General features: G+C 45.2%; 2 protein-coding genes across 14 annotated transcripts; one reads left to right on the top strand and one right to left on the bottom strand.

Moving 5' to 3' along the window:
• Positions 1–21,272, bottom strand: LOC140644829 (uncharacterized). Of its 13 annotated transcripts, XM_072847950.1 has the most exons (49): positions 21,192–21,272; positions 20,271–20,590; positions 18,628–18,853; positions 18,299–18,468; positions 16,877–16,934; positions 16,513–16,533; positions 16,188–16,286; positions 16,081–16,101; positions 15,950–15,970; positions 15,578–15,598; positions 14,838–14,858; positions 14,251–14,271; positions 13,953–13,973; positions 13,465–13,485; positions 13,075–13,095; positions 12,743–12,763; positions 12,522–12,542; positions 12,375–12,395; positions 11,926–11,946; positions 10,848–10,868; positions 10,715–10,735; positions 10,403–10,423; positions 9,993–10,013; positions 9,816–9,836; positions 9,699–9,719; positions 9,556–9,576; positions 9,148–9,168; positions 8,660–8,680; positions 8,063–8,083; positions 7,763–7,783; positions 7,144–7,164; positions 6,856–6,876; positions 6,539–6,562; positions 6,136–6,156; positions 5,835–5,855; positions 5,713–5,733; positions 5,353–5,373; positions 5,065–5,085; positions 4,773–4,793; positions 4,468–4,488; positions 4,032–4,052; positions 3,728–3,748; positions 3,587–3,607; positions 3,431–3,451; positions 3,298–3,318; positions 2,817–2,837; positions 2,277–2,297; positions 2,162–2,182; positions 1–1,967 (listed from the first exon to the last, which is right to left on the bottom strand). In XM_072847950.1, exons 5-49 carry the CDS (start codon positions 16,887–16,889, stop codon positions 1,456–1,458), a joined length of 1,509 nt encoding a protein of 502 aa, XP_072704051.1. In that variant the 5' UTR covers positions 16,890–16,934; positions 18,299–18,468; positions 18,628–18,853; positions 20,271–20,590; positions 21,192–21,272; the 3' UTR covers positions 1–1,455. The 13 variants fall into 13 exon arrangements, 11 of the variants coding, with proteins under 11 accessions (XP_072704051.1, XP_072704053.1, XP_072704058.1 ...); XM_072847952.1 differs by having other exon boundaries at positions 15,950–15,967; positions 18,299–18,853; XM_072847957.1 differs by having other exon boundaries at positions 16,188–16,208; positions 18,299–18,853.
• Positions 21,273–21,296: 24 nt separating this feature from the next.
• Positions 21,297–25,333, top strand: RACK1 (receptor for activated C kinase 1). Its single transcript, XM_072848026.1, has 8 exons — positions 21,297–21,520; positions 22,063–22,234; positions 22,869–23,016; positions 23,358–23,453; positions 23,620–23,730; positions 24,173–24,313; positions 24,751–24,861; positions 25,198–25,333. The coding sequence occupies exons 1-8, from the start codon at positions 21,412–21,414 to the stop codon at positions 25,261–25,263; spliced, it is 954 nt and encodes a 317-aa protein (XP_072704127.1). The 5' UTR covers positions 21,297–21,411; the 3' UTR covers positions 25,264–25,333.
• Positions 25,334–25,601: the final 268 nt, after the last annotated feature.

The following is a 25,601-nucleotide window of genomic DNA, read 5'->3' as shown; positions in this document are numbered from 1 at the left end:
GATTTATTGTCAGATGGGAACTACCAGTTGGCCATCCCATGGTGGGGCAAAAGACAAGATTTAAGGCTTTACAGGTGGCTAAGAACAAGCAGGGATTAAAGAGAAATTCATTGGTGCTATTAAAGTGCAGTGAGATGTCGTGAAAGGTGAAGACCATGGTGTCCACCCCCTCCAGTGGCTTCAGTGATGTCCCTAATCACCCACCTTCCAGCACGGCTGGCCCCATGCTGATCTCAAGCGCTGGCTTGACCCCTTCCGTGAATCTAGTTTTAGAGCTCCCAGTACCTCACTGGAAGCTTTATGGCAACACGATGCAGAGCTCCACGCTGGTGTGAGCCTCTTCAAACCTTTAATCCGTATGGGCTGGATGTTTGGCACCTCAATTTTCACCTGAGGGCATCATGCCAGCTTGGTCTTGAATCCAGGCTTATCTCTTCTCCCAAAAGCTGAGCTAAACTCATGGACTCTGGCTAACCCAGCTGGAATAAGATCATCTGCCCAGGCCAGATTTGAGTCAAATTTAGTCCTGCCGGAGGATATGGCTGCATCCAGCTCTGGTATAAAGGATTACAGGAACAATGCCTTGACCAGCAGCACAGTGGCTGGAGAGTTTGGGGAGGAAACCTGTGGAGATGTTGGTGCACTAAGCTGACAGCGTTGACCAGGCGCCTTGGAGCTGTGAGGACAGTCACGGAGGGTTTGCCACGTCCCTTCTCTGGCCAAGGGCAAAGGACCTGAATTCTCAAGTTGATAACCTCTTCCAAGTGTAGACTTCTTCAACAGTTGATGAAGAGAGTCCTTCAACAGTTGATGAAGAGAGTCCTTCAACAGTTGATGAAGAGAGATAGGCACGTGGAAAGCATGATTTGCCTGTCCTATTTTGATGTCTATGTCTGGATGAGATGAGTTGCCCACCAGAAGTGCTTATTTTCCTCTGCCTACTATAAAAGTGGCTCAAATAGTTGAAATCTACACGTCAACCACCTACTGATGAGAAGAAAACGCTGGTGGGTGCCTGGACTCCCACTCGGGTGATGCGGGCAGCGTGAACAGTGACTTACCCTGGTGCCCACCTCTTTCCATCAACCAAAGGAGGAGCCTACATCTCTCTGTAGGTCATTTGATGTTCCTGAACGCTGGAACTGCAACTATGAGATATGGGGCCAAGGGTTGAGGCCGGGCAGACCTTCTGCCACCTTATGTTGAGGAGATGCAGGATGGGCTGCCTTTCCTTTGCACGATGAGGGTTGGAGCACTCGATTGGGAATGGGGGAGAACGAGGTTTGACGCTGCTCTTCCCAAGAGCATCTCTGTCCTGGTCTCTATCCTGCTGCTCTTAAGCACCTAGCTGTTGGGTGTCTGGATGGAGTAAGGTGCTTCTACCACCACTCCTGCCCCTCAAGCCACCTGCTCACCACCGGCGCTGAGCTCTCCGCGCCAGGAGGAATGCAAGGGTCATCGGACCAGAGAGAGCGAGCCCAGCTCCACCCAGAACCACGGCCGGATCCGCTCCCCAGCAAAGGAAGCCGGAGGAAAAGTGAAGATCGGTATTTTGTTCTCAACGTCAAAAAACGCCACCTCTCCCCATTCGTAGTCTAGAGAGATCCGGATCTTTCTGGGGACCCGCGGCAGGTTAAGGAGGGTTGGAGGGGAGGTGAGGGCACGGTTCTTAAATCCCCATTGCTGCACCGCCCAGATCCCTTCCTCGGGATTAAAGCTGATGGGTCCCTTCCTCTGCAGAGACTCTTTGCTGACTCCAACGGCGCAGTACTGTCCTTCTTCTAGATCCACCACCCAGTAGTGTCTCCCGGAGGTGAAGACTTCGCAACCCAGCACACAAGGATCGGCATCAAACCGCTCGGGGCTGTCGGGAGACTCCTGCAGCATGTATTCCCATCTCACGCTCTTCTGATCCTTGGAGAGGATGAGGCGGGGGTGGGCTGTCTCCGGGTCCAGCGTCACATTTGCTGTGGAAGAGGAAAAAGAGGGTGAGAAAGAGAATTTAACTTATTTAACCTGCCTTTCGCCCAGAGACTGGTGTCTTCTTGGAAATCTAATAGGGTGTTTTGTCCTTCTGTAGGTCGAGGCTCGATAATTCGTGCGACTTTCCCTGCACATCTACAGGACATCATTCGGCAAACCAGAGTAGCAAATTACTTACCCATTTTTTCTTCCTCTTTCCCTGAAAATGCACAGTAAAAGATAAGTTAACAGTGATGTAAACTTAAATCCAAAAGCAAAAGTTGTATTTGTAGAATGGAGAAAAACGCACTTACTGTGCTCTTTGATGCATTTTCCTTAAAAGAAAAAAAAAATGAAGTAGTTTTAATGGTGGTTTTTCAATTCCAAATGCCTCCAGTTCATGCTTATTTTTTATTTCCTTCCTTCCCCAAAGAAAGTGGTGGTTTTTTTTCCCCTAGCATGAGATTAAACTGTTGCAAAATAAGACCTCACTGAGACTTGTGTCTGTAACATGAATTATCATTTAGATTAAACCTCAGAAAAAAACCCAACCCAGATGCTTCAAAACTAAACCACAGGCAGAAGTCGCCGCGCAGAAAAAAGCTGTGATAGGTCACACCAGGAATTTCTGCTACAATTAGAGGGCATTGCTTGTATAATTTGCGGAGGGAGGAGGGTGCATGGGTGCCCTGGAAAGTCAGGACCAATATTTTCACCTTTTGCGGGTGATCCCTGCGACGCTGAAGTCCACGGGGGTCACACAGACAAAAATCTCACAGCTCACCTATTCCAAAACGCCCCTAAAACCTCACACACGCTTTACTGCTCCAGAAGGCGAGGAAAAGGACACTCACGCATTTTTGCTTTGTATTCCTCTGAAACGAGAAACGATAGAGAGGGTTATTGCACATTTCTCTTCCTTTTTGCGTTATGACTTTCTAAGACTTTCTTGGCTCCCAAAGCAAAAATATATTTCTGTGCCTAGTGATTATTGTTTGCATTATTATAACTGTATTAATAATATATTACTAGATACAAAATAGTAATATGCAATCACACAACCATTGTATATATAATTATATAATTATTATAGATTGCATGCATTACAACTATAGGTGTATATAAAACATACATTAATTATTACACATAACTATAATTATAATATATATAACTATAATTATAATGCATGCATCTTTCGACTTTATCCCCATTAGCCCAGGTTTCCATAAAATTCCCCAAAGTAGCTCGGGAAAAAGCGTAAGAAATAAAAAATAAATATATAGGAGACAAACATAGCCTGGTGTATCTTTCTTTCCTGCAGTCAGAGTGACTCACCAAGCTCTGCAGCGAGTTCATCTGAAAAGAGAGAAAAAAAAGAAAGGATTTCCATTACGATTCACACCAAGGTGAGCAGACGGATCTTACAAACACCCAAAGTTCATGTCTCGGGAAGAAGTCTGCTACTCACCAATTTTTCTATCACGTTTTTCTAAATAAAGGAAAACAAGAAAAAGAAAAAAATCAGTTGTTGTAATCTATTGTCCTTCACATAAAAAATAATACCAAAATACAGACCATAAACTGCGTGTATTTGTTTTGTTGGGAAGCAGAGAAAAACACTCACCGATTTCTGCAGATAGTTCACCTTAAGAGAAGAAAAAAAACACCAAACTGGTTTTCATTATTATCATTATTATAATTAAACTAAAAGTCATGATTCCATGCGCTGAGTTCCATGGGATTCGGGACGGAGATGGACACGTACCAATTTTGGTATCACGTTCTCCTAAAGAAGGAAAAACAGAAAGGAAAGAGGAAAAAAAAAAGTTATTCCTAAGTATTGCTGTGTGTGTTCATCGTCTAGAGAGAAATCTGATATTTTTCCATTCCATATAGAGAATTATAATTGTAATTTGCAATTTGCCTCTAATTTTATATAATTAACCCATCCCCTAATTGACTTTCCTAATCTTAAAGCAAAGGTCATGACTTACTCCTACCAAAACCCAAACTAAATAGAAACACGATATTCGCACAAATTTGATTTTTTTTTTTTTAAAAGGACTTACCCAGCTGTGTAGTGAGTTCACCTAGAAAGAGTGAAAGGAAAACTGGTTTTAATTATGAATATTTTTTTCCCTACAGATACGCACTAAACGGTTTGCTGGGGGGTTCTACGTTTCTCTTCAAGAACATGTTTACGGATTTTTCATTTGAACTGCTCTCAGTAGAGTTAAGCATCACTGAACTGAAGAGAGCCCCCGGCAACAGAAAACCAACCCAAAATAACTCCTTATTACCCCAAACGTAAGACAGAAGGGCATTTGGGCTGCCCGGGGAGAACGGAGAGAAGCAAACAAGTAGCATGCAAGGATGCGATGTTTTTGAACAGTCCTTTTCTCTCGTATTAAAGGAGAAGACCTCTATTTCAGAGCAATATTTGCACCCTCGCATGCCTTCCTGCGCTGTTAACGGCAGAAGGCTCACAGAGAGAACAACGCTTACCGATCCGTGCAGTCCGTTCCGCTGAAAAAGGGACAAAAAAAAAAGGAAAAAATAAGACCTTAAAAGTGTCCCCCATAATTTTTTGTGGTTTTGCATCACCTACAAATTGCAACTTGACAATTTCCCCGCAACTCTGTACTGTTGGTTATTGTTGTTATTTTTACTTTACCCATTTTTTTTTCTAAATTGAGATAAAAAAGAAAACACAAAACTCAAACCAATGTAAAAGAATAACAGGGAGGAAGAAAAAAATACGGGAGGAAGAAAAAAATACGGGAGGAAGAAAAGAGAGAGAAATGACTTACCAAGCTCTTCAGTGATTTCCTCTTAAAGGAAAGAAAGAAATGAAATAATTAGGATTTCTTTGCTCACCTGGTACCTCGGGAGGGCTGAAAGAATACGAGATCTCAACAGAAATCTCATGAACTCTCCCGATATTCGAACAACCGTACGGGAATTTGGTACTCAGGGGTGGAAAAGCAGCTCCCTCGGCTGTTCTGGGGAGTGGGATAAGACAGCCAGCATCCCTCCGCTCCGAACCCATTCAGAGCACCCAAATATGCCCAAAAGGACCCGGGAAATGCAAACAAAACCCACCTATTTTTTTATCACGTTCCCCTAAAAACAAGGAAGAAAAACAAGATTAAAATAATTTAAAAGTATCTGTTGATGTTAGATCAGAGACAGGACTCTTCCCCAAACACCGTCGTCTTACTAGTCGTTTATTATTTGAAATTTCATTTTCTGTGGGCTCTCATTTCGCTCTATCTAAGCCTCTATTTCTGGTTATGTTAAAGTTAATATCTGGGCAACAAAGAACACTCAGAAAGCCTTAGAAAAGCTTTTGTTAAAGGTTAAAAAGAAGAAAAAAATAAAATCACGTACCAAGTTCTTCAGTGACTTCATCTTGAGAGAAAAACATGGATTTCCATTAGAATCTGTTTATTCCCCAGATATTTTCTCCTTCTCTACTATTATCTATCTTCTTCACTATTCGAAGACCCAAATTTCCTCCAGTTTTGCAGTTCTCACATTAAATTGTGGAGAAATGTAAAAAGCTGCTTCTGATGATGATGTAAAATTCCGTTTCTTTTTAAATTTTTCAGTATTAAACTTTGCTGACGCTAGCTTCATTTATTTGTTGTGGTAACAGACCACAGAGCTTCCGATCAACCCCAAATTCAACAAAAAAACTGAAAATAAACGTTGGGTGTTTCCTATTGGCAAAGGAAGGAAAGGACTTACCAAGTTCTTCGGCGAGTTCGTCTTAAGAGAGGAAAAATAGAAGTTTTTTATCACATACTTAAAGGGGATTCCTTCAAATCAAAAGGTTTTCCTGCCTTGGCAGGAAGGAAAATGATGCTTACCCCTTTCTAGATCACTCTCCTCTGGGAGCAAAAAAAAAAAAAAGAGGAGAAAAAAGATTAAAAAAATGAGAATTCTTATTAGCCTCAATCATTTTAGCAGCATCCCTCTTCCAGGTATTAATTGCATTCGTTACTATGATTTGAAATGAGTTTGCAACTTATATTAAACACCATTTTTTTAAAAAAAGAAAAAAAAAAAAATCCAGGCACATCAACCTAACATGCACATAACAAGATTTCTATCACAGAACTTGATCCATCCTTTTTTGTCAAATTAAAAGGAAAAAAAAAAAAGATTTACCAAGCTCCTCAGAAGATTCATCTGCAAAAGGAATGAGAAGAATGAATTTGGCATCACCAGCCCCAGCCACGCACCTTCATCCGAGCGTTTTACGTCCTACCACTTAGAAGGCATTTTATAAAAAATCACGACTCCTATAGTTTTTGTTTCAGTCCCATAATTAAATTAGATTTTTAGTCTGGAATCTAACGTAATAAATATAAATAAATAAAAATTATTAACAAATAATAAATATATACACACAATACGTGTGTGTTCATATTTATTTTTATATATGTACACACACAGAGGTATTTTTATATATATACACACATATATGAATAAATATGAATAAAATATTGTATAATTACAAACTCCCTTGAACTTTCTAAATTTTTTAGAGGGGAAGGAAAATATCACTTACCAGCTTTCCGATCCTTTAATTCCTCTAACAAAAAGAAAAGAGAAAAAGAAAAGGTGAAACACAGATTTTCCTTTTGTGCCCCAGGTTTTCGTATCAGGATACAAGCTCATTTCTATTCCATTGCTATTTTTTTCTGCACATTATGGTTACCTGTTCCTGTTTTATTTGTAAAAGTCTGCACTAGCCCTTTATCCGTCTGCTTCTACAGTTATCTCAAAAACTATATACAACCGGCCAACCCAAGTTAGGAGAAAACACAAAAAAACCCCACCAAAAAATCCCAAATCAGTTTTGTGAAAGGAATAAAAATAGCTTACCAAGCTCTTCCGTCAATTTTCCTTAAAAAGGAGAAAATAAAATTGATTCTAATCAGTGCTTTTCCTTCCCAAGGATGCGAGAGGGGGAAAAACTCAAGGTAACCAAATCCTCTAACACAGGCAGATACTCTCATGCCTTGTAATTCATTTTTTTTTTTTTACTTAATTCAATTAGTTTTCTGTATTTCCACCAAAATACTAAGCCAAAACAGTAGCAGCATCATCCTGCTTGTGACCCCCAAGCATCCCCCGGGATCACATTTCTCAGAAAATAAGAATGACACTCACGAATGACAGCATCCTGTTCTCCTAAAAAAGAAAACAAAAAAAAGAATAGAAACGAATAAATCCCTGCTTTTCCCCAATTTTAGATTTTTCCTACATTACGAGCTCTGCAGAAGAAAGTCACCCAGCTTAGCAAAAACGCACACGCAACGATGGATATTTCGCTTTTCATTTTTGCGTCAAGGACACTCGCGGCGGGGGAGACTCCAAAATTCTGTGCGTATTGCTCCATGGAAGGGCAAGGAAAAAAATCTCCAAGATAAAATCTTGCAAATAAAAAATGAACAGAAACTCTGATAGTAATTTAGGATAGAGAATCAGATCTCCAGGACATTTTCCTCTAATACCTGACGTATTTCATGGAGTATTTTCTCCAAATATATATATATTTGGAGAAAAAAAATATATCTATATATAAAAATAGTAATAAAAATTTATTTTTATATATATATATATATATATATATACACACACATATATATATATATAAAAATATATATAAAAATAAATAATAATTACATCGAACATACTTCTTTGGGGAAAGTGAGCACCAGCACAACTCATTTTAGGGGATCCCGCTGCCCATGGAGGATTCACTTCCGAGACGCACAAACAGACTTACGAACTTCCGAATCTCGGTCCTCTGCAAACAGAAAAGAATAAAAATTACCAATTATTACCGTTTTTTCTGCGGGATTTCACTGAAGCACCTCTCTCAAAGCCTTGCCTCCAGCACTCTTGTATTTCCTAGCTGGTTTTTTTTTCCAGGTTACATTTTGGTAAGTTCCAGCTGCCTTCGGCATAGCAGTATTTCTGCCAGAAGGGCTGAAAAAGCCGCCGGTGCAACGAAATCCCCCGGGGCAGCATCTGCGCCGTCTGTACGCTGAACTTATAGACTGGGAGGGTAAGGAAAGGCACTTACCGAGCAGCTCCGTAAGGCGCCCTTAAAGCAAAGAAAGACGTATTAGTTAGAAGCAGAGCTTTTTAACGCCAGAATTATATATGTTATGCAATTTAGACTTATAAAATTATTATTGTTATAATCATATGTTTATAAGATATAAACTAGATATAGTTATACTATATAATCAATAATACATAACTATACATTATAAAATATAACGATAATTTTTATATATACTACAGCTAAAAAAAGGTCTTGGATATGCTGGGGTTGCTCCCTGGCTGAGCCCGAAGCCAATTTGACAGCAGCGGAGTTCGGGGTCCAAGGCGTAGCCCCAACCCCATCCCACGAGAGGGCCATGGGAAAACCATAATTTTTATTTCCTCCCCCCCTCTCCATTCACTTTTACTCTTTAGCAAGGAACTGAAACAGCCTGGGCCATTCAAGCCGCAAATTCTTGGTTTTCTTATTCCCGTGTATGGCTTTTGAAGGGAATTTCTGCAGCAAAAAAGCCTTTTTCTATTCTGTATATTGGATTTTAGACCGACTGCTCAGTCTGCATTTGGGTTAAGCAAGAGACCCCTCAAACCATGGAGTATGGAAAATGACACTTACTTATCTCCGCTTCATTTTCCCCTAAAAGAAAGAAAATAATGGGAATAAATAAGAAGGAACCAGCGCTTTTGTCTTCACATCATGTCCCTTATTATTAATGCAGCTTTTTGGCTCTTTAAATGACTTTATTCTTTTTATTACCATCACCACCTTCTGCTTAAAAAGGCATCTAGCCTCGGCAAAATTAATATTTGCAGGTGAAAAAACAGGCTCAAGCAACCCCACAAATCCAAATATGATGCAATAAGTGTCCAAAGGGGTTTTTATGGGAGAAAAGAAAATGCCATACCTGGCAAAAAAAGCAAATATTGTCACTCGGGTTTTTCTGCTCTGCAGATTTGGTGGTTGCTTTCTGCAGCCGATATTTTATATTTATTCCCTTCCTCCTGGGCAGTTACAAGCTCGCATTGCCTGTGAGCTCATCCATAAAAATAGCAAACGAGCTGCTGGGATAACATCGAGCCCGGCCAAAGCAGGGTGATACTTACTGATTTTCACGTCCCGTTCCTCTGAAAATGATAAAGAAATAAAAATAAATTAGCCCATAGTTGCGTCCTACAAGCATCGAAGTCAACTTCTGCCGAGGGTTTATTCTGGAGCTGTTTTTCTATCTATAGTATTGCTTGGAGGTTCTATTTTGTGGAATATTTATTTTATCTTTCACATAATCTATCATCTTTCATATAATCTATCATCTTTCATATAATCTATCATCTTTCATATAATCTATCATCTTTCATATAATCTATCTTATACAATATATTTATTTTAGCTTTTGCATACGTACTGCTAAACTTGATTAAAATAGAAATTATCCCCTTAAAAGATTCCGATATGCAGAGATAACTGCAAAAAAAAACCCAAAACATTTTGAGCAAAGCAGGAAAATTCCTTACCAAGTTCTGCCGCGTGTTTCCCTTAAAATAGAGAAAACAAAACAAAACAAAACAGGAATTTCATGATGTTCGTCTTTTCTTGATGACGTAATAGATGACAAAATTCTCAGGGTTAATTCTCACCATTAAAAAAAGGCACTTACGAAGTTTTCTGTTGCAGTCCCCTAAAAATAAACAGAAAGAAGGGATCGTTACACGGCTCGGAGCCTATCCTCACCTCTCACCCCCCCCAAATCAAGATTAACGGGAAAATGACTTACCGACTTCTGCAGTAAGTTCACCTGCAAAAAAGAGCGGGGAAAACAAATAAATTCGTTTTAAGGCAAGGCTTTTTTATTTTCCTGTAAATCCGCCGGCAATGGATGGTGATTTCCGAGTCCGATTTCCTCCTGGGAAATCCAGCCAGGGACTGGCGGGGCAGAGGGACACCCACTCACCTATTTTGGTGTGCCGCTCTCCTGAAAACAAGCGAAAACACAACCGTGGGTTATTTCTCACCGTTTCTGCCTTTCACACCTTCCGCCTTTATCCCTGCCCGCGTAACCTGGAGTACCAGACCATTTCCGTTCTAGCCCCCGTCGGCCCCGTTTCTAATTCTTTCGGGGTTTTAAGTTTCTCCACTACTGCCTTTAAGATGCTGTTTGTCACCGGGCAGCTGGAACCCAGGGCAACAGGCAGCAACACGCTGGCGTTTTGGTTTTAGAACTGCATTTTTCTAAACGCAATTTAAGAATTTGTTTGCAAGGTAATAATTGTTTTTGCAATTTAATTTCTTTTTTTGCAATTTAATAATTTTTAAAATTTAATGATAATTAAAAAAAACACAAAAGGAAGGAAACGGACTTACCAAGCTCCCCCGTAAATACTCCTTAAAACAGAAAATAACATTAGTTACCGTTAGATCCCCCAAACGCCGCAACACGAGTCAAACCTTCACCTCTCCAGCCCATCCCAGCTCTTCCCGCGGGGGTTCTCCCCCCATCGTATTTTCCTTTTTCCCCTGGAACTTTGGTTTCAGGCTCCCCCAAGCCCTTGGAACCCCAAGGATCATTTCTTCTCACGACCCAAATTTAGTTTAATTAAGAAATTCCAGCATCCCTTCACCGCTGAAACGCCAACCAAAGCACCCTGAGGTGTGCGAGGAGGAAGCGTCACTTACTAATCGTTGCATCACACTTTGCTAAAAAAAAAAATAAAATAAAATAAAGAAAAAGAGATACCGATCAGTTTTCGGCGCCTCTGGCCGCCCTTTCCCGCTTTCCCCACGTAATACAGGAAAGAAAATTACTTACCAAGCTCTGCAGTGAGCTTCCCTACAGAGAGAGAAATAGAAGTTTATGTCAGACGTTTATTATAAGTTACTGATGTTTATCAATGTTTAAGATGATGTTTAAGATGTTTTTTATATATTATAATTTCATATAAGTTCATTTCAATATAAGTTTATTTTATAGATGTTTCTCTCTCCTCTCTGGACACCGTGTAAATAATTCTCTGGTTTAAGCTTATATCATTTTCTAAAACACTGTGTAATGTCTAGTATAATAGTATAACATAAGTAATAAAAATGTAGAGCTGGATAGTATAAAATAATAATAAAAAATTATATTATTATAATACAATAGAGAAAATATTGTAATACAATAGCGAATATAATATTATATAATAGTGAATACAACATATTGTATTATATTCACTATTATATTAGAATATAATATATACTGTATTCACTATTATACTATATTCACTATTATATTAGAATATAATATTATATAATAGTGAGGAAAACCACTGGTTCTGGTAATACATCCATTTAGGAGCGATGTAAGGGTATAAAATAAAATTTAAAATCTACTATATATCATATTATTATAATACAACAGGGAATATAATATAACAGTGAATATAATTGTATTGTATATAATTGTACATAATAATATAATACATTATATTCCATATTATATTATAATATTATATTAGAATATTATAATACAGTATATAATATTTTATATTATATAAATATATAATTTTATATGTATATCAATATATTTATATAAATTTTATAAATATATTTGTAGAAATTATATTTATATAATATAATGTATAAAAATATAAATATTTTTGTATTATATTATATAAAATTATATATAAAATAATTATAATGTTATAAGATAATCTAATGGCGAGGAAGACCCCTGGTTCTGGTAGCGCATCCATTTAGGAGCGACGCAAGGGGCTGAGTTCAGGGCCGCAGGAACACCGAGCACGTGGGTGCCCGGGAGAGGGAGACTTTTGGGAACACACCAGCCCACGGAGGAAGCTCCACCTCTAGACCAAGATCTTACGCGTCAGGAGGAGACCACCACTTACGAAGCCTGGAGTCGCGGTCCCCTGAATGAAAAAGAAAGAAAAAGAATAAAATCCAGCGTTACTTTTTTGTTGTTGTTTTTTTACACGGCACTGCCCTCTTCTCCCAGGACAACAGGTCCTGAAGCCAAAGCTCAAAGGCTTCCGGCTGCAAAGCTGATTCTGCTCATTTTTCTAATTCTGTTTTATTAAAGAACCCTCAAAAATCCACAAGGTCGAGTTCACATTTTTGTGAGGGGCAACGGAAACACCCGACTCGGTCTGGGGAGAAACTGGAGATGTCCAGGTGAAGTTGGCCCCAAGCAACGTGGTCTCACCTCGGCACGAGCCCTGGTGAGCACCAGGAGGTTGGACCGAGCACCTCCAGAGGTTCCTCCAACTATTTCCATAAAATCACGCAAAGATTTAATTAAAACAACCCTCACAGGAGGTTCTGTACAAAAATGACTTACCAAGCAGCGCAGTGAGTCTACCTTTGAAATAAGAAGGAAAAAAAAAAAGGTATTAGTTCAAGTAAAGCAAGAAAAATTGACCCTAGAAAAGAGGTTTCTAAGCCTAAAACCATCAGTTTTGTTTCAAAAAGAATGAAAAGGACTTACGTATTTCTGCTGCGAGCTTGGCTGCAAAGAGAAAAAATAATATTTGTGTTTATTTGGGTGTTTCTTCCTCCGCAGGAAATGCAGAAACCCGGGCTGAAACTTGGGGGGGGGGCGGGGGGAAGTTATGTGCCACTTTTCAAGGACGGGGCATTGGAGAGGCTCCCCCTCCCCCCAGAAAAAGGGGTTTTTATCCCAAAAGCACAATGAAGAATGACACTTACTAATTTTTCTATCACGTTCCTCTGGAAAGAAAAGGAGGGGAGGAAAAAAAAAAAAGGCAGGAAAATGATTATTAAATATTTCCTTCTTTTCTGCGTATTGGGTCTGTAGCATCCCTAGAGCTCTTAGATCAGGAATATTGCTTTTTTCTCCCCAATATTGCCTTTATGCTGATAACTAAACCTTGAAATTACACTGTTAGGAACCTTACTCAATCTACAAAAAGAAATCCGAAGGTTTTCAGCAGGAAACCCCCTCTCCGCTCCCATTTTCACACATAAAATAGCAGGCACCTACGCTCCTCGGCACCCATCCAAAGAGGAATCGTACTTACTGATTTTTGCATTGCATTCACCTAAAAACCAAAAAATAATCAATAAGTACAGAGAAACGCAAAGCGACTCCTCCTGCGCCCATCCCCTCCCCCAGCGCTCTGTCTTCACACCATTAAACTCAAACCCGACGGAAATTTTATGCCACAGACACCTTCCCCTTTAATGTTAGTTATAAATAATATTTAAAAAATAATATTTAATTTAATAATATTTAAAACATAAATAATATTTAAAAATACGGTTCGTTACGGAAGAAATCCCCCTATAAGCCACCCATTCCGAAAGCGGATGAAAACACAAAAGCTTCTATTTTTAAAAGTTTTTTTTTCTACCCAGCACTTTTGTGTAGTTAAGGATAATTTTCATTTTAAGGAAATAAAACTTCTTACCCAGATCTGATGTTAGCTTGCCTTAAACCAAAAGAAATAAATGAATATTAGCTTTAAATCGAGCTTTATTTCCCCGCGCACACAAAGCTGGCTTGCACTGCCTTTGATTTTCCCCAGGGTCAAGTTATAATATAACTGCACTGCGTTGATGCTAATGAGACCAACGAGCTGGTAATTAAGACCGGGGACGGGATTGCTGACAACAGCTGTATATTACGGGTAAAAAAAAAAAATTAAAAAAAAAATCAGTCCCTGCATCTTCGGATGGATGGAAATAAGGGAACGGGGGCTGCCTTTATACCCGAGATAGATTCGAGAGGCAAGACGCAGCCAAAAAGCCCAAATTCTGGGGTGCAAACCCCAAACTTCCCGCATATTAAAAAAATAATTTAATAACCGGATCCAAAACACACAGGCGCCCTCGGGGCGATCCGGCATCGCCCGAGGCTCTTCATTCGACCAGAAAAGAAAAAAAAAAAGACACTTACTGATTTTTCTATCACGTTCCTCTAAAAGAGAAAATAAAGAGGAAATACCGATGGTCAGTAAGTGCTCGCCAGCTATCCGTCCCGCCCGTGAACCTCACATCATCTGCCACCTCCAAATTCCGATCTTACTGGTGATTATCATTTGAAATTACCCCCTTTTTTTTTTTAAATTAATTGACTTTCTTTCTAGCTGAGATTGGACATATGTGGGGTTATGTATGTGGGGGGGGAATAGCCACCTCTTTCCCCCTAAAAACCCACAGTGAAATAACGACACAAAAGGAAGGACATCACTTACCAAGCTCTGCAGTCAGACTGTCTAAAAAAAAAAAAAAAGAAAGAGAAAAATAAATACCGGTTTTCTCACAGACCTCCAGGGATGCACCGTACCCTACTGGGTCCTTCCTTTGCTCGGAAAATAAAGCTATTCTGCGTCAAGCACTCGACACGTCTCCCCCGTCTGCAACATCTACCAAGAAAGACGGGACAAGCAGCAGCGGAAAAGGAATTTTTGCAGAATTTAAGTGTCTGTTGAGGGGGATTAAATCTTGCCCTTTGCACGGGCTGGATCGCAACAGCCCCAAATCCCCCAAGGCTCTGCCCTGCGTCGCAGGGCTTCACACCAACTCTGTTCATACAGGGCTCCGGCTCAGAAATTCCCTTTATTCTCTTTGTTATTGCCTTCCTAGCTAGAGCGACCTGCAAGCCCCCTGTTTTCTGTACTGCTGTTTTTTTTTTTATTATTAATTCTTGTTAAAAATGAATATACCTCCTGCTTTTTAAAAAACAGGTGAGAGAAAGGGAATAAAGCCCAGGCAAATCAGCTAAAACATGACTCGAAGCTATACAGAAATATATCGGATGGGACGTAAAGACACAACTTACCGATCTCTGCTGTAAGTTCGCCTTAAAACAGAGAAATAAATCGGGATGCGTGTTAAAGGACTGCTTGAATCTGTTCTCTGGCGGACCTCGAGCCTGCCATTTACAGATTTGGCACTGAAATAACCACGCAGGGTCGAGGGCAGACCCCCGGGCGGACGGGACCGTGTCTGCCACCCACTACGTGGATGTACGCAGCACCCTGGGTATTCATTAAACAAGAAATTCCCTTATCAGAATCAATTTGACAAAGATAAGAAAGCGATACTTACCTATTTCTGCATTTTGCCCCCCCCCAAAAAAAAGAGAAAGAGAAGGAAAATGGCTTTAAGTTATTTTTCACCACTTCCGTATATTTATTTTGTTCTTAATACTAGAGACAGAAAATAATCTCTGTTCTACCTGGACTTATTCTATTTATTAATTACAGGCATTTCCAATTAGTTTTATTTTGTAAGACCTTTCCACTTCTGCGCTTTTTGAAGCTGAAATGAAAAAGCATGCACAAACCGCAACTTGCTATCAGCAGCCCCGCCCAAAGCACGCCTTTGCAGAAGGCATACGACTCGCCGAGCATCGCAGTAAAAACTCCCAAACACAGAGAAAAGTATTTATTTAAAAAAAAAAAAAAAAAGGTACGTATTGTAAAAAAAATTTTATTCTGTTGACGCGTGATTGGGGCTGGTTGGCTTTGAGGGACACTATTATTTAGAAGAACTTTTAAATCGAAGAAGGACACTTACCATTTTCTGTGTCACATTCCTCTAAAAATAATAGAGAAATAAATACGGGTCAGTCCTAAGAGCTCTCCGCCTCTGACATGCTTCTACGAGCGAGCAAGAGCCCGAAGAAGAGATTAGGGAATGCCACTGGATTGCGGGGAGACAGCGCGTCTCCTCCAAAGCGAGATGCCTAGCGTAACAGGGATAGATTATCCTGCGCTGGCGCGTTGGTCCCTTCTCCTCAAGTCGTGTGTCTTGCCTCTATCTGGCTATAAATTTAAGATCTGGAGGATCATTTCTGGTTTGATAAGCCCACCCTCTATACAAAGGAATTTTTTCCATCTTCAATAGCAGCAAAAAACCCCCCCCAAACAACCCCAAAACCACGCTTACCAAGGTCCGTGTCGCTTTCTTCTAAACGGAATAAAGAGAAATAAATAGAGACGTCGGTCGTTGCTAATGCTACAGCTGCAGAAACAGGCGCATTCCAACTTCAGCATGCGTAAGGAAGGTAAGCGACTTACCAAATTCTTCCGTTAACTTCCCTTAAAATAAAGTAATATTAGTTCAAGCCTTTAGCACCAAGGTTTTACCATCAGGGGAAGGGAAAAAAAAAAACCAAGACACTTACTGATTTTTGCATCCCTTTCTTCTAAAAGAGAGACAGAGAGAGAATTTAGCCCCCATTGGGTCCTTCTGTGGTTTTCTTGGTTCGCACTATAGGGGTTGTCTTAAAAAATGGTTATGTACTGACATTTTTTTTCCTTATTGACCACAAGGTTCCAAAAATTGCGAGTTATGAGTAATTTTAGTTATTTCATGTAATAATTTAATAATTATCTAATGTGGTCTAGAATACATGATAGTATAAATAAGCCACACACCCAGCCAAGAAAGGCCATAGGAGATGTATGTTAATGAGACTTGTTTTGATGGGAGAAGGAAAAACCACTTACCAAGATCCACATTCCTTTTCCCTTAAAAAGAAGAAATAAAGCGGGGGGGGGGGGGAGAAAAAAGAAAAAAAAAAAGTAAATGTTTTTCGCACTGGGTACAACCGGAGCGGCTCCCTAGCCTAGCTGCATCCCTCTGGAGTTAAACATTAATATTTCTTTCTTGAATGAGCACAACCCCTTGACAGCCAAGAAAAGCTTTAAACTAGAAAAGCTGGCTTAGGGAAACATCGAAAAAGCAGCCCAAAAGCCCAAAAGCAAGCAGAGCAAGGACTGACCACCCGCAGGCACGGCAAAGCTGGGTTTCTGGGTGCCAAAGGAGCCGGGATTTGGCATGCGCTTTGTTAATAAATATTTTTTCACGTACCTGACTCCATCATCACGTTCGCTTCCTAACCAGAACCACCTCCAAGAGCTTTGTCAACCTGGTGGGACGAGAGGGAACATCGTTAAAACATCACGTCCAGGGAAAACCGGCCTTTACAGCGACGCAGCGTGGAGGAAAACGCATTTTCTTGGGCAAATGCACTGACGCCTGGAATATTTTTGCCCATGTGAGTAAAACCAATAAGGGAGAAACCCATGGAGTCGCAGAGGCTTTTTCCCATTTTTCCCAGTTATTCGACTTTGTTCTTTGAGGTGTTTTCTGGTCTACATCTGGATAAATGGTAGGAAAGAGGGATCTCCCATAGGTGTGATGAACCTCCATCGACATCTGTCACCTCACTGACCACAGAAGGGGCTCAGGGAAAATAGCTTAAAAGTCTAATTTTAGTTGTTTGAAGTAGCACGAGCTTAATTCCCCCTCTACATCTCACAAATTATTTCACAATAACGTTTATCGCTGCTATTGACGCCACGAGAAGCAGCCCCAGACGCGGAGGGTGTGGTGCTACCGTCTCTTTTGGCCGAAAAAGCAGCACTTGTTTTAAACTGATGATTATACTAAGAGCTTCCCTCCTCTGCTGTGTTACTGCTCTGTTTCTCATCGCGGTATATGCGGTGATTTCTAGTCCACGCTGATGTTTTTTTGAATTGATTCTTCTTATTAATTCAACACCAAAAAGGATTAAATTGCCATGGGAGACGGTGTAGGCTGGGCGAAGGGATGCAGATTTTGTGGCCTTTGCTCGCGCCTTATCAATACACCAGAGAGGGCAGGCTCCATCACAGAGTTTTTCTTCCTAAATCACTCAGACTGGACAGGGAAATCATTATAATTTCATTTTTGAGTTCATAATCCCGCCAACGTCCTGAACGCACTAAGCCTTCCTGCAGGAGCTGAGCTGCAGCTGTGGAAAGGTAAAAAGCACCAGTCCAAAACCAGGGTGGGAAAAGGCATCGGATCATTGGAAAGGGAATTATTGAATGCTTCTCGTGTGCTATATTAAGATCTTTCCTAAACTGTAGGTGCTATTGGGAGCTAAGGTAGACAAATGCTGTTGCGAGGACCTAAATTCGTACAGAAACAGATAAACAGAGCAAGGAAAGCGGCACCAATTACTTCTGTACGATATTTTCCTACAAGGGAAAAAAAAAAGTCATACAATTCATTTTTTTAATCCTTTTCCTGTTTTTCAGTATCATCAGATTCACACACAGGAATAAGAGATTATTTTGTTCCAGGCTTCTTCCAGCTATCAACGAACGTAATTGCGTTTCTTTTGCTTTCTAAATGCATCTCCCAGCCTTTCACGAAGGAGCCCGGGCATTCAGGAATAGGATACCTACAAATTATGCTTTCCCCGCCTCTGCGGTGCTTGTGGAAAGGAAAAAAAAAAAGACTCACCAAGACCTGCAGTTAATTTTCTGGGGCTGTTTTGCTCCCGGGGCAGGCGGGCTGTGATGGTTGTGTACGCGGGGGTGCTCCGTACTAGAGATTTTGGCAGGTCCTGGGACTGCAGTGCCCTGGGAAACAGGTACCCAGACTCGCCGGAGGCTTTGTGCGTCTGCACCGAGCTGGAAAAGCCGTCATGGGCACGACAGCTGTGTGGGCAGCGGGGAGGGGACCTTCCCACCACCTAATTTTAGCCGGTTTAAATGCCGAGGTGGAGGAACCCTATACGGTCATCGCAGGAACAGGATCCTCCAGAGGAGGAATAGAAACAGGGGTCTGACCTGGTGACATCGGGCCACCCTCCGGAGGTGCCAGCATCTCCCACGGGTTGTTTAGTGGACACGGTAGCCAGGTCTGCGAGCGAGGACCTGCGGGCTCAGCGTCTATTGATAGCGGCGTGGATAGCACCGAGCATTTCGGATGCGCGGTGATCCCGAGGAGGGCTGGTTTGTGCAGAAATCTTCCCTCTCCAAAGGGGGACGGCATCGATTTCTGGTTTGCATTGCCCTAAAATGAAGAGAGGTGTGAAATAAGCTTGTGCTTTTCTCCTTCCTTTCTGTTGCTGCTGCTCACCAGGAGCCAGCGAGACTGGGTCTTCTCCTGCGGCCAGGATTTCCCATCGCTTTGGGTTATTTTAAAAAAAAAAAAAAAAAAAAGCCAGCTCATGAAATACATCCGGCTTAGCCTCTCCCCACGTATCTCAGCTTGCTTCAAAGACACACAGCTCTCCCACTTCCCCCATAGCGATGAGACACAGAGTTGAAAGTGAAATTTGGTTTCTTTTGCTGAAGGGGATTTTTTTTTTTTTTTTTAAACAAAGCTCTGCAACAAGTTTTCCTTAAACCAGCCAAATAAGCATTAAAATGCAGACCACTCCCGTAGATATATCCCTAGAAGACTCATTTTCACCAGTTAACTCTGGCTTAAAGCAGTGTGAAGCTAGTGAAAGGCATCTAAAATTGTTGATCTCTCCCTGAATTAGTCACCCGGCACTTTTTTTTAATAGTCAACAGAGAGAAAATAGTTTTTGACGGCGCTGTTCACTTGATCTGTCTCAGATGTCTCTGAGTCAGTTGCCTAAACTCTCAGTACGGTTAATGAAGACAAAAGACATTTCCAGGGCATTACGACCCAGACTGGGGCAGATGTCTAACTAGGAAGGAGCATTCCAGGCTTGGCTTCTGCCAAGCGGTATTTCCCACCCCAGAAATGCTGAGAAAATGGGCTGAAATTAAAAAAAAAACCCTCACTCAGAGGCTCGGAGAAGTAGATGCCAGGTCTTGAACCCTAAGGACCAGGGTGTGGTATCTTTGCCAAGAGCTCTGTCCGCAAGACACCCAAGCTGGCAGCTTCCTTTCCAAAGCCTGAAAATTAAGGAGATAAGGACACACGAACAACACGTGAAATTCAGAGGGGCCTCCTCGATCTCCAAACCCCAGCAAAAGCCAGGGTCTGACGGAGAAGGGGCTTGCGCTGATGCTAAGAAGGGAATCGTAGGAGAGTTCTTCCCTGGAAAAAAGGGGCATGGCTACACAGGGAGCCCTGATTTCGAGCTGTGAAAAGGGCAGGCGATGCTGAGGACGGGAGAGGGCGAGGGTTAAGGTTAAAGCTGAAAAGAAGAGACCTCGACCTGGCACCAAACTCCGGTGACTAAATCCTTTGGATTTGCAAGAGGAAAAAAAACATCGCCACGGGCTAAAGAAACAGAAGGTGCTTGTCTCGGGGAAACCTGAGCAAGGGAAAAGGGGATCACGGCGCAGGAGATGCCAGTTCGTTTTGGCAGCAGAGGTCTGGCATTTGGAGCAGACAAAATAACCGGTGCGCTCCCGGGGGCTCTGCCAAGAGAGAAACCTTGCAGCACGACACAATGGTACAGCCAGGAAGGTCAGCAGCACCTCCAAGGTATTTTGAAGAAGACGCTCACCAGTTGCACCCTGACACGGGCTCCTAAATCGTTCGTTGGCATCGATAAGCAAATCCTCCAAAGGCAACCCGTGCAAGGCAGCGGGAGAGATTTCTTTGGCAGGGAAAGCTGACGCGCCTTCAGCCTTTGGCATTTGAGGCCTCTGAATGACACCAGTGTGGAATGTCTGGGCTGAAACTTAAGATGCCAGACTCGAAGGGCTATGAAAATCAACGGCGAAGAGCTTTTTATCTCTGGGACTACCCAGCCAAATTATTTCCCCCGAGGTCTGTTCGTGCCTGCCGAGTCGTGTCTATTTTCTAGGCAATTTTCTTATGCACCTAGATTTTAAAACATGCAAGAACTTAAAATTGCTTTATTCCCTTAACCCCCTACCCCACTGCCAGCCCCCCAAGGCCCTCCCTGCCCCCCACAGCCTCCCCACCCCACCGCCAGCCCCCAAGGCCCTCCCTGCCCCCACAGCCCCCCACCCCACCGCCAGCCCCCAAGGCCCTCCCTGCCCCCACAGCCCCCCTACCCCACCGCCAGCCCCCAAGGCCCTCCCTGCCCCCACAGCCCCCTACCCCACCGCCAGCCCCCAAGGCCCTCCCTGCCCCCCACAGCCCCCCACCCCACCGCCAGCCCCCAAGGCCCTCCCTGCCCCCACAGCCCCCTACCCCACCGCCAGCCCCCAAGGCCCTCCCAGCCCCCACAGCCCCCCACCCCACCGCCAGCCCCCAAGGCCCTCCCTGCCCCCACAGCCCCCCACCCCACCGCCAGCCCCCAAGGCCCTCCCTGCCCCCACAGCCCCCCACCCCACCGCCAGCCCCCAAGGCCCTCCCTGCCCCCACAGCCCCCTACCCCACCGCCAGCCCCCAAGGCCCTCCCTGCCCCCACAGCCCCCTAAGTCCCTCCCTATGTCCCCCCATTACCAGCGCTCACCCCTACACCTCTTTCCGTACAGTGCCATGCGCGCCGCCATGTTGCCCCCCATCCCTGCGCGCCGCCATGCTGCCGTACAGCTCCGACGCTATTTCCGCTTCCGCCGGAAGCCACCTCGGTCTCTTTCTCTCCCCGCGCTGGCGGCTGCTGTGGGCGGCCGGACGGGACCGGGCCGTGGCCTCCGTTGAATCCGCCGCCATCCTCCCGCCCCGCCGCCGCCATGACGGAGCAGATGACCCTGCGGGGCACCCTGAAGGGCCACAACGGCTGGGTGACCCAGATCGCCACCACGCCGCAGTTCCCGGACATGATTCTCTCCGCCTCGCGCGGTGAGGGCCGCACCCGACCGGGACGGGGGGAGACCATTGGGGGGGGGGACGGGGGCCGGGACACGACGACACACGACGGACGGTGTCAGGAGGAGACCATTGGCCTGGTTGAGGAGAGGAGCAGGGAGAGACCATAGGTCGGGGGAGACCATGAGGGGAGAGGGGCAGGGAAGGCCGTGGGGCTCAGAAGGAGAGACCACGGTCTAGGGGACCCAGGGAGACCGTGAGGTTGCAGGGGGAGAGGGACAAGGGGATGGCGGAGGGGGGGGACACAGGCTGGAGCCCCCCGTTAGGGCAGCCTGGTCTAGGGGTGTAGCGGGGCAGAGGTGCTGAGGAAGAGGGGAGATGAGGCAGGGCCCCGGTCTTTGCGATGGGGAGAGAGGGATGGGCAGGAGGGGGCAAAGGAGCAGGGACCTGCTCACCCCGTTTTCTTTGGCAGCTCCCCCATTCCCGTGGGGGAGGAGAAGGACGGGCTGGCGGCGGGCAGAGGGCTGCGGTCCCCGAGGTGACCCCCACCTTATCTCTCTCTGCCTCCCCTGCAGACAAAACCATTATCATGTGGAAGCTGACCCGTGACGAGACCAACTATGGGATCCCGCAGCGAGCTCTGCGCGGTCACTCGCACTTTGTCAGCGACGTGGTCATCTCCTCCGACGGGCAGTTTGCTCTCTCGGGCTCCTGGGACGGCACCCTGCGGCTCTGGGACCTCACCACGTGAGCTGCGGGGACGTGGTGGGGATGAGGGTGTTCTGGGTGGGGGGATGAGGGTATTTTGGGTGGGGGGAGCGTAGCGTGCCTCCCTGCTTCGCTTGGGTGCTGGGAGAGGGGATGAGGTCATCAACGTACCTTGAGAACGGGATGATTTGCTCTTGGGTTGGAAGATAAATCCCAGCAGGGGGGAAGTTTTCTGCGCCACGATTTGGAACGGAGGCAGGAATTGGGGTGTTGGGCTGCTCTTCCTCAGCTCCCTCTCCTGATGATTAGACCTGACAAAGTCTCCTGATCCTCTGGGATCTGAAGACACGTCCTGCAATTATGATGGGAGAGAAGGATCAGAGAAGCAGGGGGGCGGGGCTCAGGCTTTTCTTTTGGGGTCATTTTAGGCCGAATTGGGGGTGCAGCCAGGAGAATAGGGTCGGGATTTGCAGAGCCAGGCATGCACGTGGGATAAACTCATCCCGATTCCCCCAATCCTTCTGCTCAGTTCTTTTGAAGGAAAAAGGGAAGCATCACTCCTTAGCCTTTTGTAGACCACTCTGTGTTTCTTTTTCCTTCAAATCTTTGCATTATTCCCCCTCCTTGGCGGAATTTGTCTGCGAGATCTCCCATTGTCTTTATCTTCCCCCAGCGGCACCACCACCCGTCGCTTCGTGGGCCACACCAAGGACGTCCTGAGCGTGGCCTTCTCCTCCGACAACCGCCAGATCGTTTCGGGCTCCAGGGACAAAACCATCAAGCTCTGGAACACCTTGGGCGTCTGCAAGTACACGGTGCAGGTGAGCCGGGGAAGGTGGGCTTCCAGATCACACCTCCATGAGAAAAGACCTCCGTGGACTTGGTTTTAGGTCCATTCCCACTGCTTTTGATCGGGAATCCAGGTTTCTCAGCCCTGTTCTAATTATTAGAAGCGAGACGTTGCCTGCTGACCTCTCCCTGGGTGGTGGGTCTGAGGACAAGTCCCACATTTATGAGGGACGGGGGACGAGGTGGGGAGGCCTGGGAAAGCTGCGGAGCGACGGGATGCGGCAGGTCTGATCTTGCAGCGCCCTGTGGACGGGGCGGGGAAGACCCGGCCGCGTTTCCTCGCCGTGAACCCGGCGTCGTTCCTCTTCCCCAGGACGAGAGTCACTCGGAGTGGGTGTCGTGCGTGCGTTTCTCCCCGAACAGTAGCAACCCCATCATCGTCTCCTGCGGCTGGGACAAGCTGGTGAAGGTGAGGTGGGATCGGCTTCCCCCAGCTGATCTGCAATGGTGAGGGGAGGATTGGAGCAGCCAGAGTGCTCCAGGGAAGGGGTTTTTTCCCCTGTATCCCCAGAATTGGGGTGCAGTAGCAGTGTTTAACCCCCTTTTCTTCTGCCCCCATGTTTTTCCCCACCCAGGTTTGGAATTTGGCTAACTGCAAGCTGAAGACTAATCACATCGGGCACACGGGCTACCTGAACACGGTGACCGTCTCCCCCGACGGCTCCCTCTGCGCCTCCGGTGGCAAGGTACGTGTCACCAGGGGGGAAGGCTGAGGCCCCGAGATGAGATCTTGGCGTCCTACCAGCAGCTCCGGCTCATTTCTGTGTCTCCCACCCTGAGAATGGGCTTCCACACCTTGGTCACGACTCGAGTGGGGTGGTAACAGCCCAAAGATCTGGCCTGACTTGATGGTCCTAGTAGCAGATGTCAAGCAAGGAGAGAAGACAGCAGCAAAGATGCTCACCCAGCTCCAGGGACCTTCTGTAGCTCTTACGTTTCAGCCCTCGATGAGTTTTCTTTTAATTTTCCTGTTGCGTCCTTTAACTTTTCCATATCCACGCTGGCTTGCGGCAAAGTGCTCCAGTTTAACCATGGTCGGGGTGGAAAAAGGCTGCCGTGGGGCAGGACAAATCCAAGCACGGGTGATGAGCGTTGGGGTTTGCTCTGACTCCTCCTTCTGCCCCGCAGGACGGCCAGGCCATGCTGTGGGACCTGAATGAAGGCAAACACCTCTACACCTTGGACGGAGGAGACATCATCAACGCCCTGTGCTTCAGCCCCAACCGCTACTGGCTCTGCGCTGCCACCGGCCCCAGCATCAAGATCTGGGTATGTCATCGCTTGGTCCTCGAGCCCTTCTCTGTCCCCATCTGGGCAGGGTTCCTCCAGAAGACTCGCTTTCTTCAGCTTTTGGGTTGTGCTGGGTTTGGAGTCACCTTCATGGTCGAGATCCTCACTTTGGATCACAGATCTTGGAGGAGGAGCTCTCCTCGAGGAGTGTCCCCACCGGGGCGGGTCATACAGCAGCGACCGGTGCCCGTGGCCTCGTCCCTTGGCCGAGGAGGGTTGCGGTGGCCGTAGGGCAGAGCCACCACGCCATGATGAAACACTTTGATGCCATCTGACTGCATCTCTGTGCGGAAATCCAGAGGCTGTTTCTGAGCGACTCTCTGCTCCCTCACGGCGTTCCGGAGTTGGGTGGGATTCGTCTGGGGGAGTCTCCCTGCAGGACCCCTCATTCCTTCATGTTCTTCTTTCTCCTGCAGGACCTGGAAGGCAAAATCATTGTGGATGAGCTGAAGCAGGAGGTGATCAGCACCAGCAGCAAAGCCGAACCACCCCAGTGCACTTCCCTGGCCTGGTCCGCAGATGGGCAGGTAAAAGCCACCTCCTTCTCCCCACCCCGGCATCCCAGCCCTGGGGAACGGGGATTTTGGGGACCCCCCTGCTGCTCTTGGAGCACTGGGACTGGGAGGACGCTTGTGCTCCCCTCCTGGAGCCATCTCCGCCAGCAAGGGCAGGAACTTCCTTGGGTCCCTTCTCAACCTTCGAGCTCTTCTCCTTTATCTCCCCAACATCTGGGGCTGATCATGGTCCCTCTCTGCTTTGGGATTTGCCCTCTGAGGACCGTAGTCCCTTGTCCTCATGTCCCAAGGTCCCACCTTGCTGGCTGTCCAACCCTTCCCATGACCTGACTCTGTTTCTCTCCATAGACCCTGTTTGCCGGCTACACAGATAACCTCGTCCGGGTGTGGCAAGTCACCATCGGGACCAGATGAGGACGCGGTAGCAAGAAACCGTAAATTTTGTGTACAAAACCAAAACATCAATAAAAGAGCGCTCTATCGAGCTCGTGGCCACCTTGTGTCCACTGTTGGGTCATCGCACAACCTGGAGGTTCATGGAAGATCTGGGGTTGGAGCTTTACTCCAGCTGGATGCAGATCAGGAACCTTAAGGAAGAGGCAAAAACCCAACATCCCTGACAGGGAGGGCTTTATGTCCACGAGAAGTTGTCCCCACACCTTCAAGGTTGGGGACATCATGGTGGGACAAGGCTTGGGGTTGAGGATGGGGTGACCAGCAGAACTTTTGAGAGCTATGGGAGGCAATCATCT

This window comes from Ciconia boyciana, chromosome 29 (assembly GCF_034638445.1).
Source record: "Ciconia boyciana chromosome 29, ASM3463844v1, whole genome shotgun sequence".
Taxonomy (NCBI): Eukaryota; Metazoa; Chordata; class Aves; order Ciconiiformes; family Ciconiidae; genus Ciconia; species Ciconia boyciana.
The sequence above is the reverse complement of the archived record's forward strand: the minus strand, read 5'-3'. Positions and strand labels throughout refer to the sequence as shown.

Coding starts and splice junctions, on each gene's coding strand:
- RACK1 (XM_072848026.1), top strand. CDS start 21,412: ATGACGGAGCAGATGACCCTGCGGGGCACCCTGAAGGGCCACAACGGC. Junction 21,521..22,062: donor GATTCTCTCCGCCTCGCGCG/GTGAGGGCCGCA, acceptor CCTCCCCTGCAG/ACAAAACCATTATCATGTGG. Junction 23,017..23,357: donor TCTGCAAGTACACGGTGCAG/GTGAGCCGGGGA, acceptor CCTCTTCCCCAG/GACGAGAGTCACTCGGAGTG.
- LOC140644829 (XM_072847950.1), bottom strand. Junction 13,486..13,952: donor GGAACGTGATAGAAAAATCA/GTAAGTGTCTTT, acceptor TTTTGGTTTAAG/GCAAGCTAACATCAGATCTG. Junction 9,577..9,698: donor GGACTGCAACAGAAAACTTC/GTAAGTGCCTTT, acceptor CTCTATTTTAAG/GGAAACACGCGGCAGAACTT.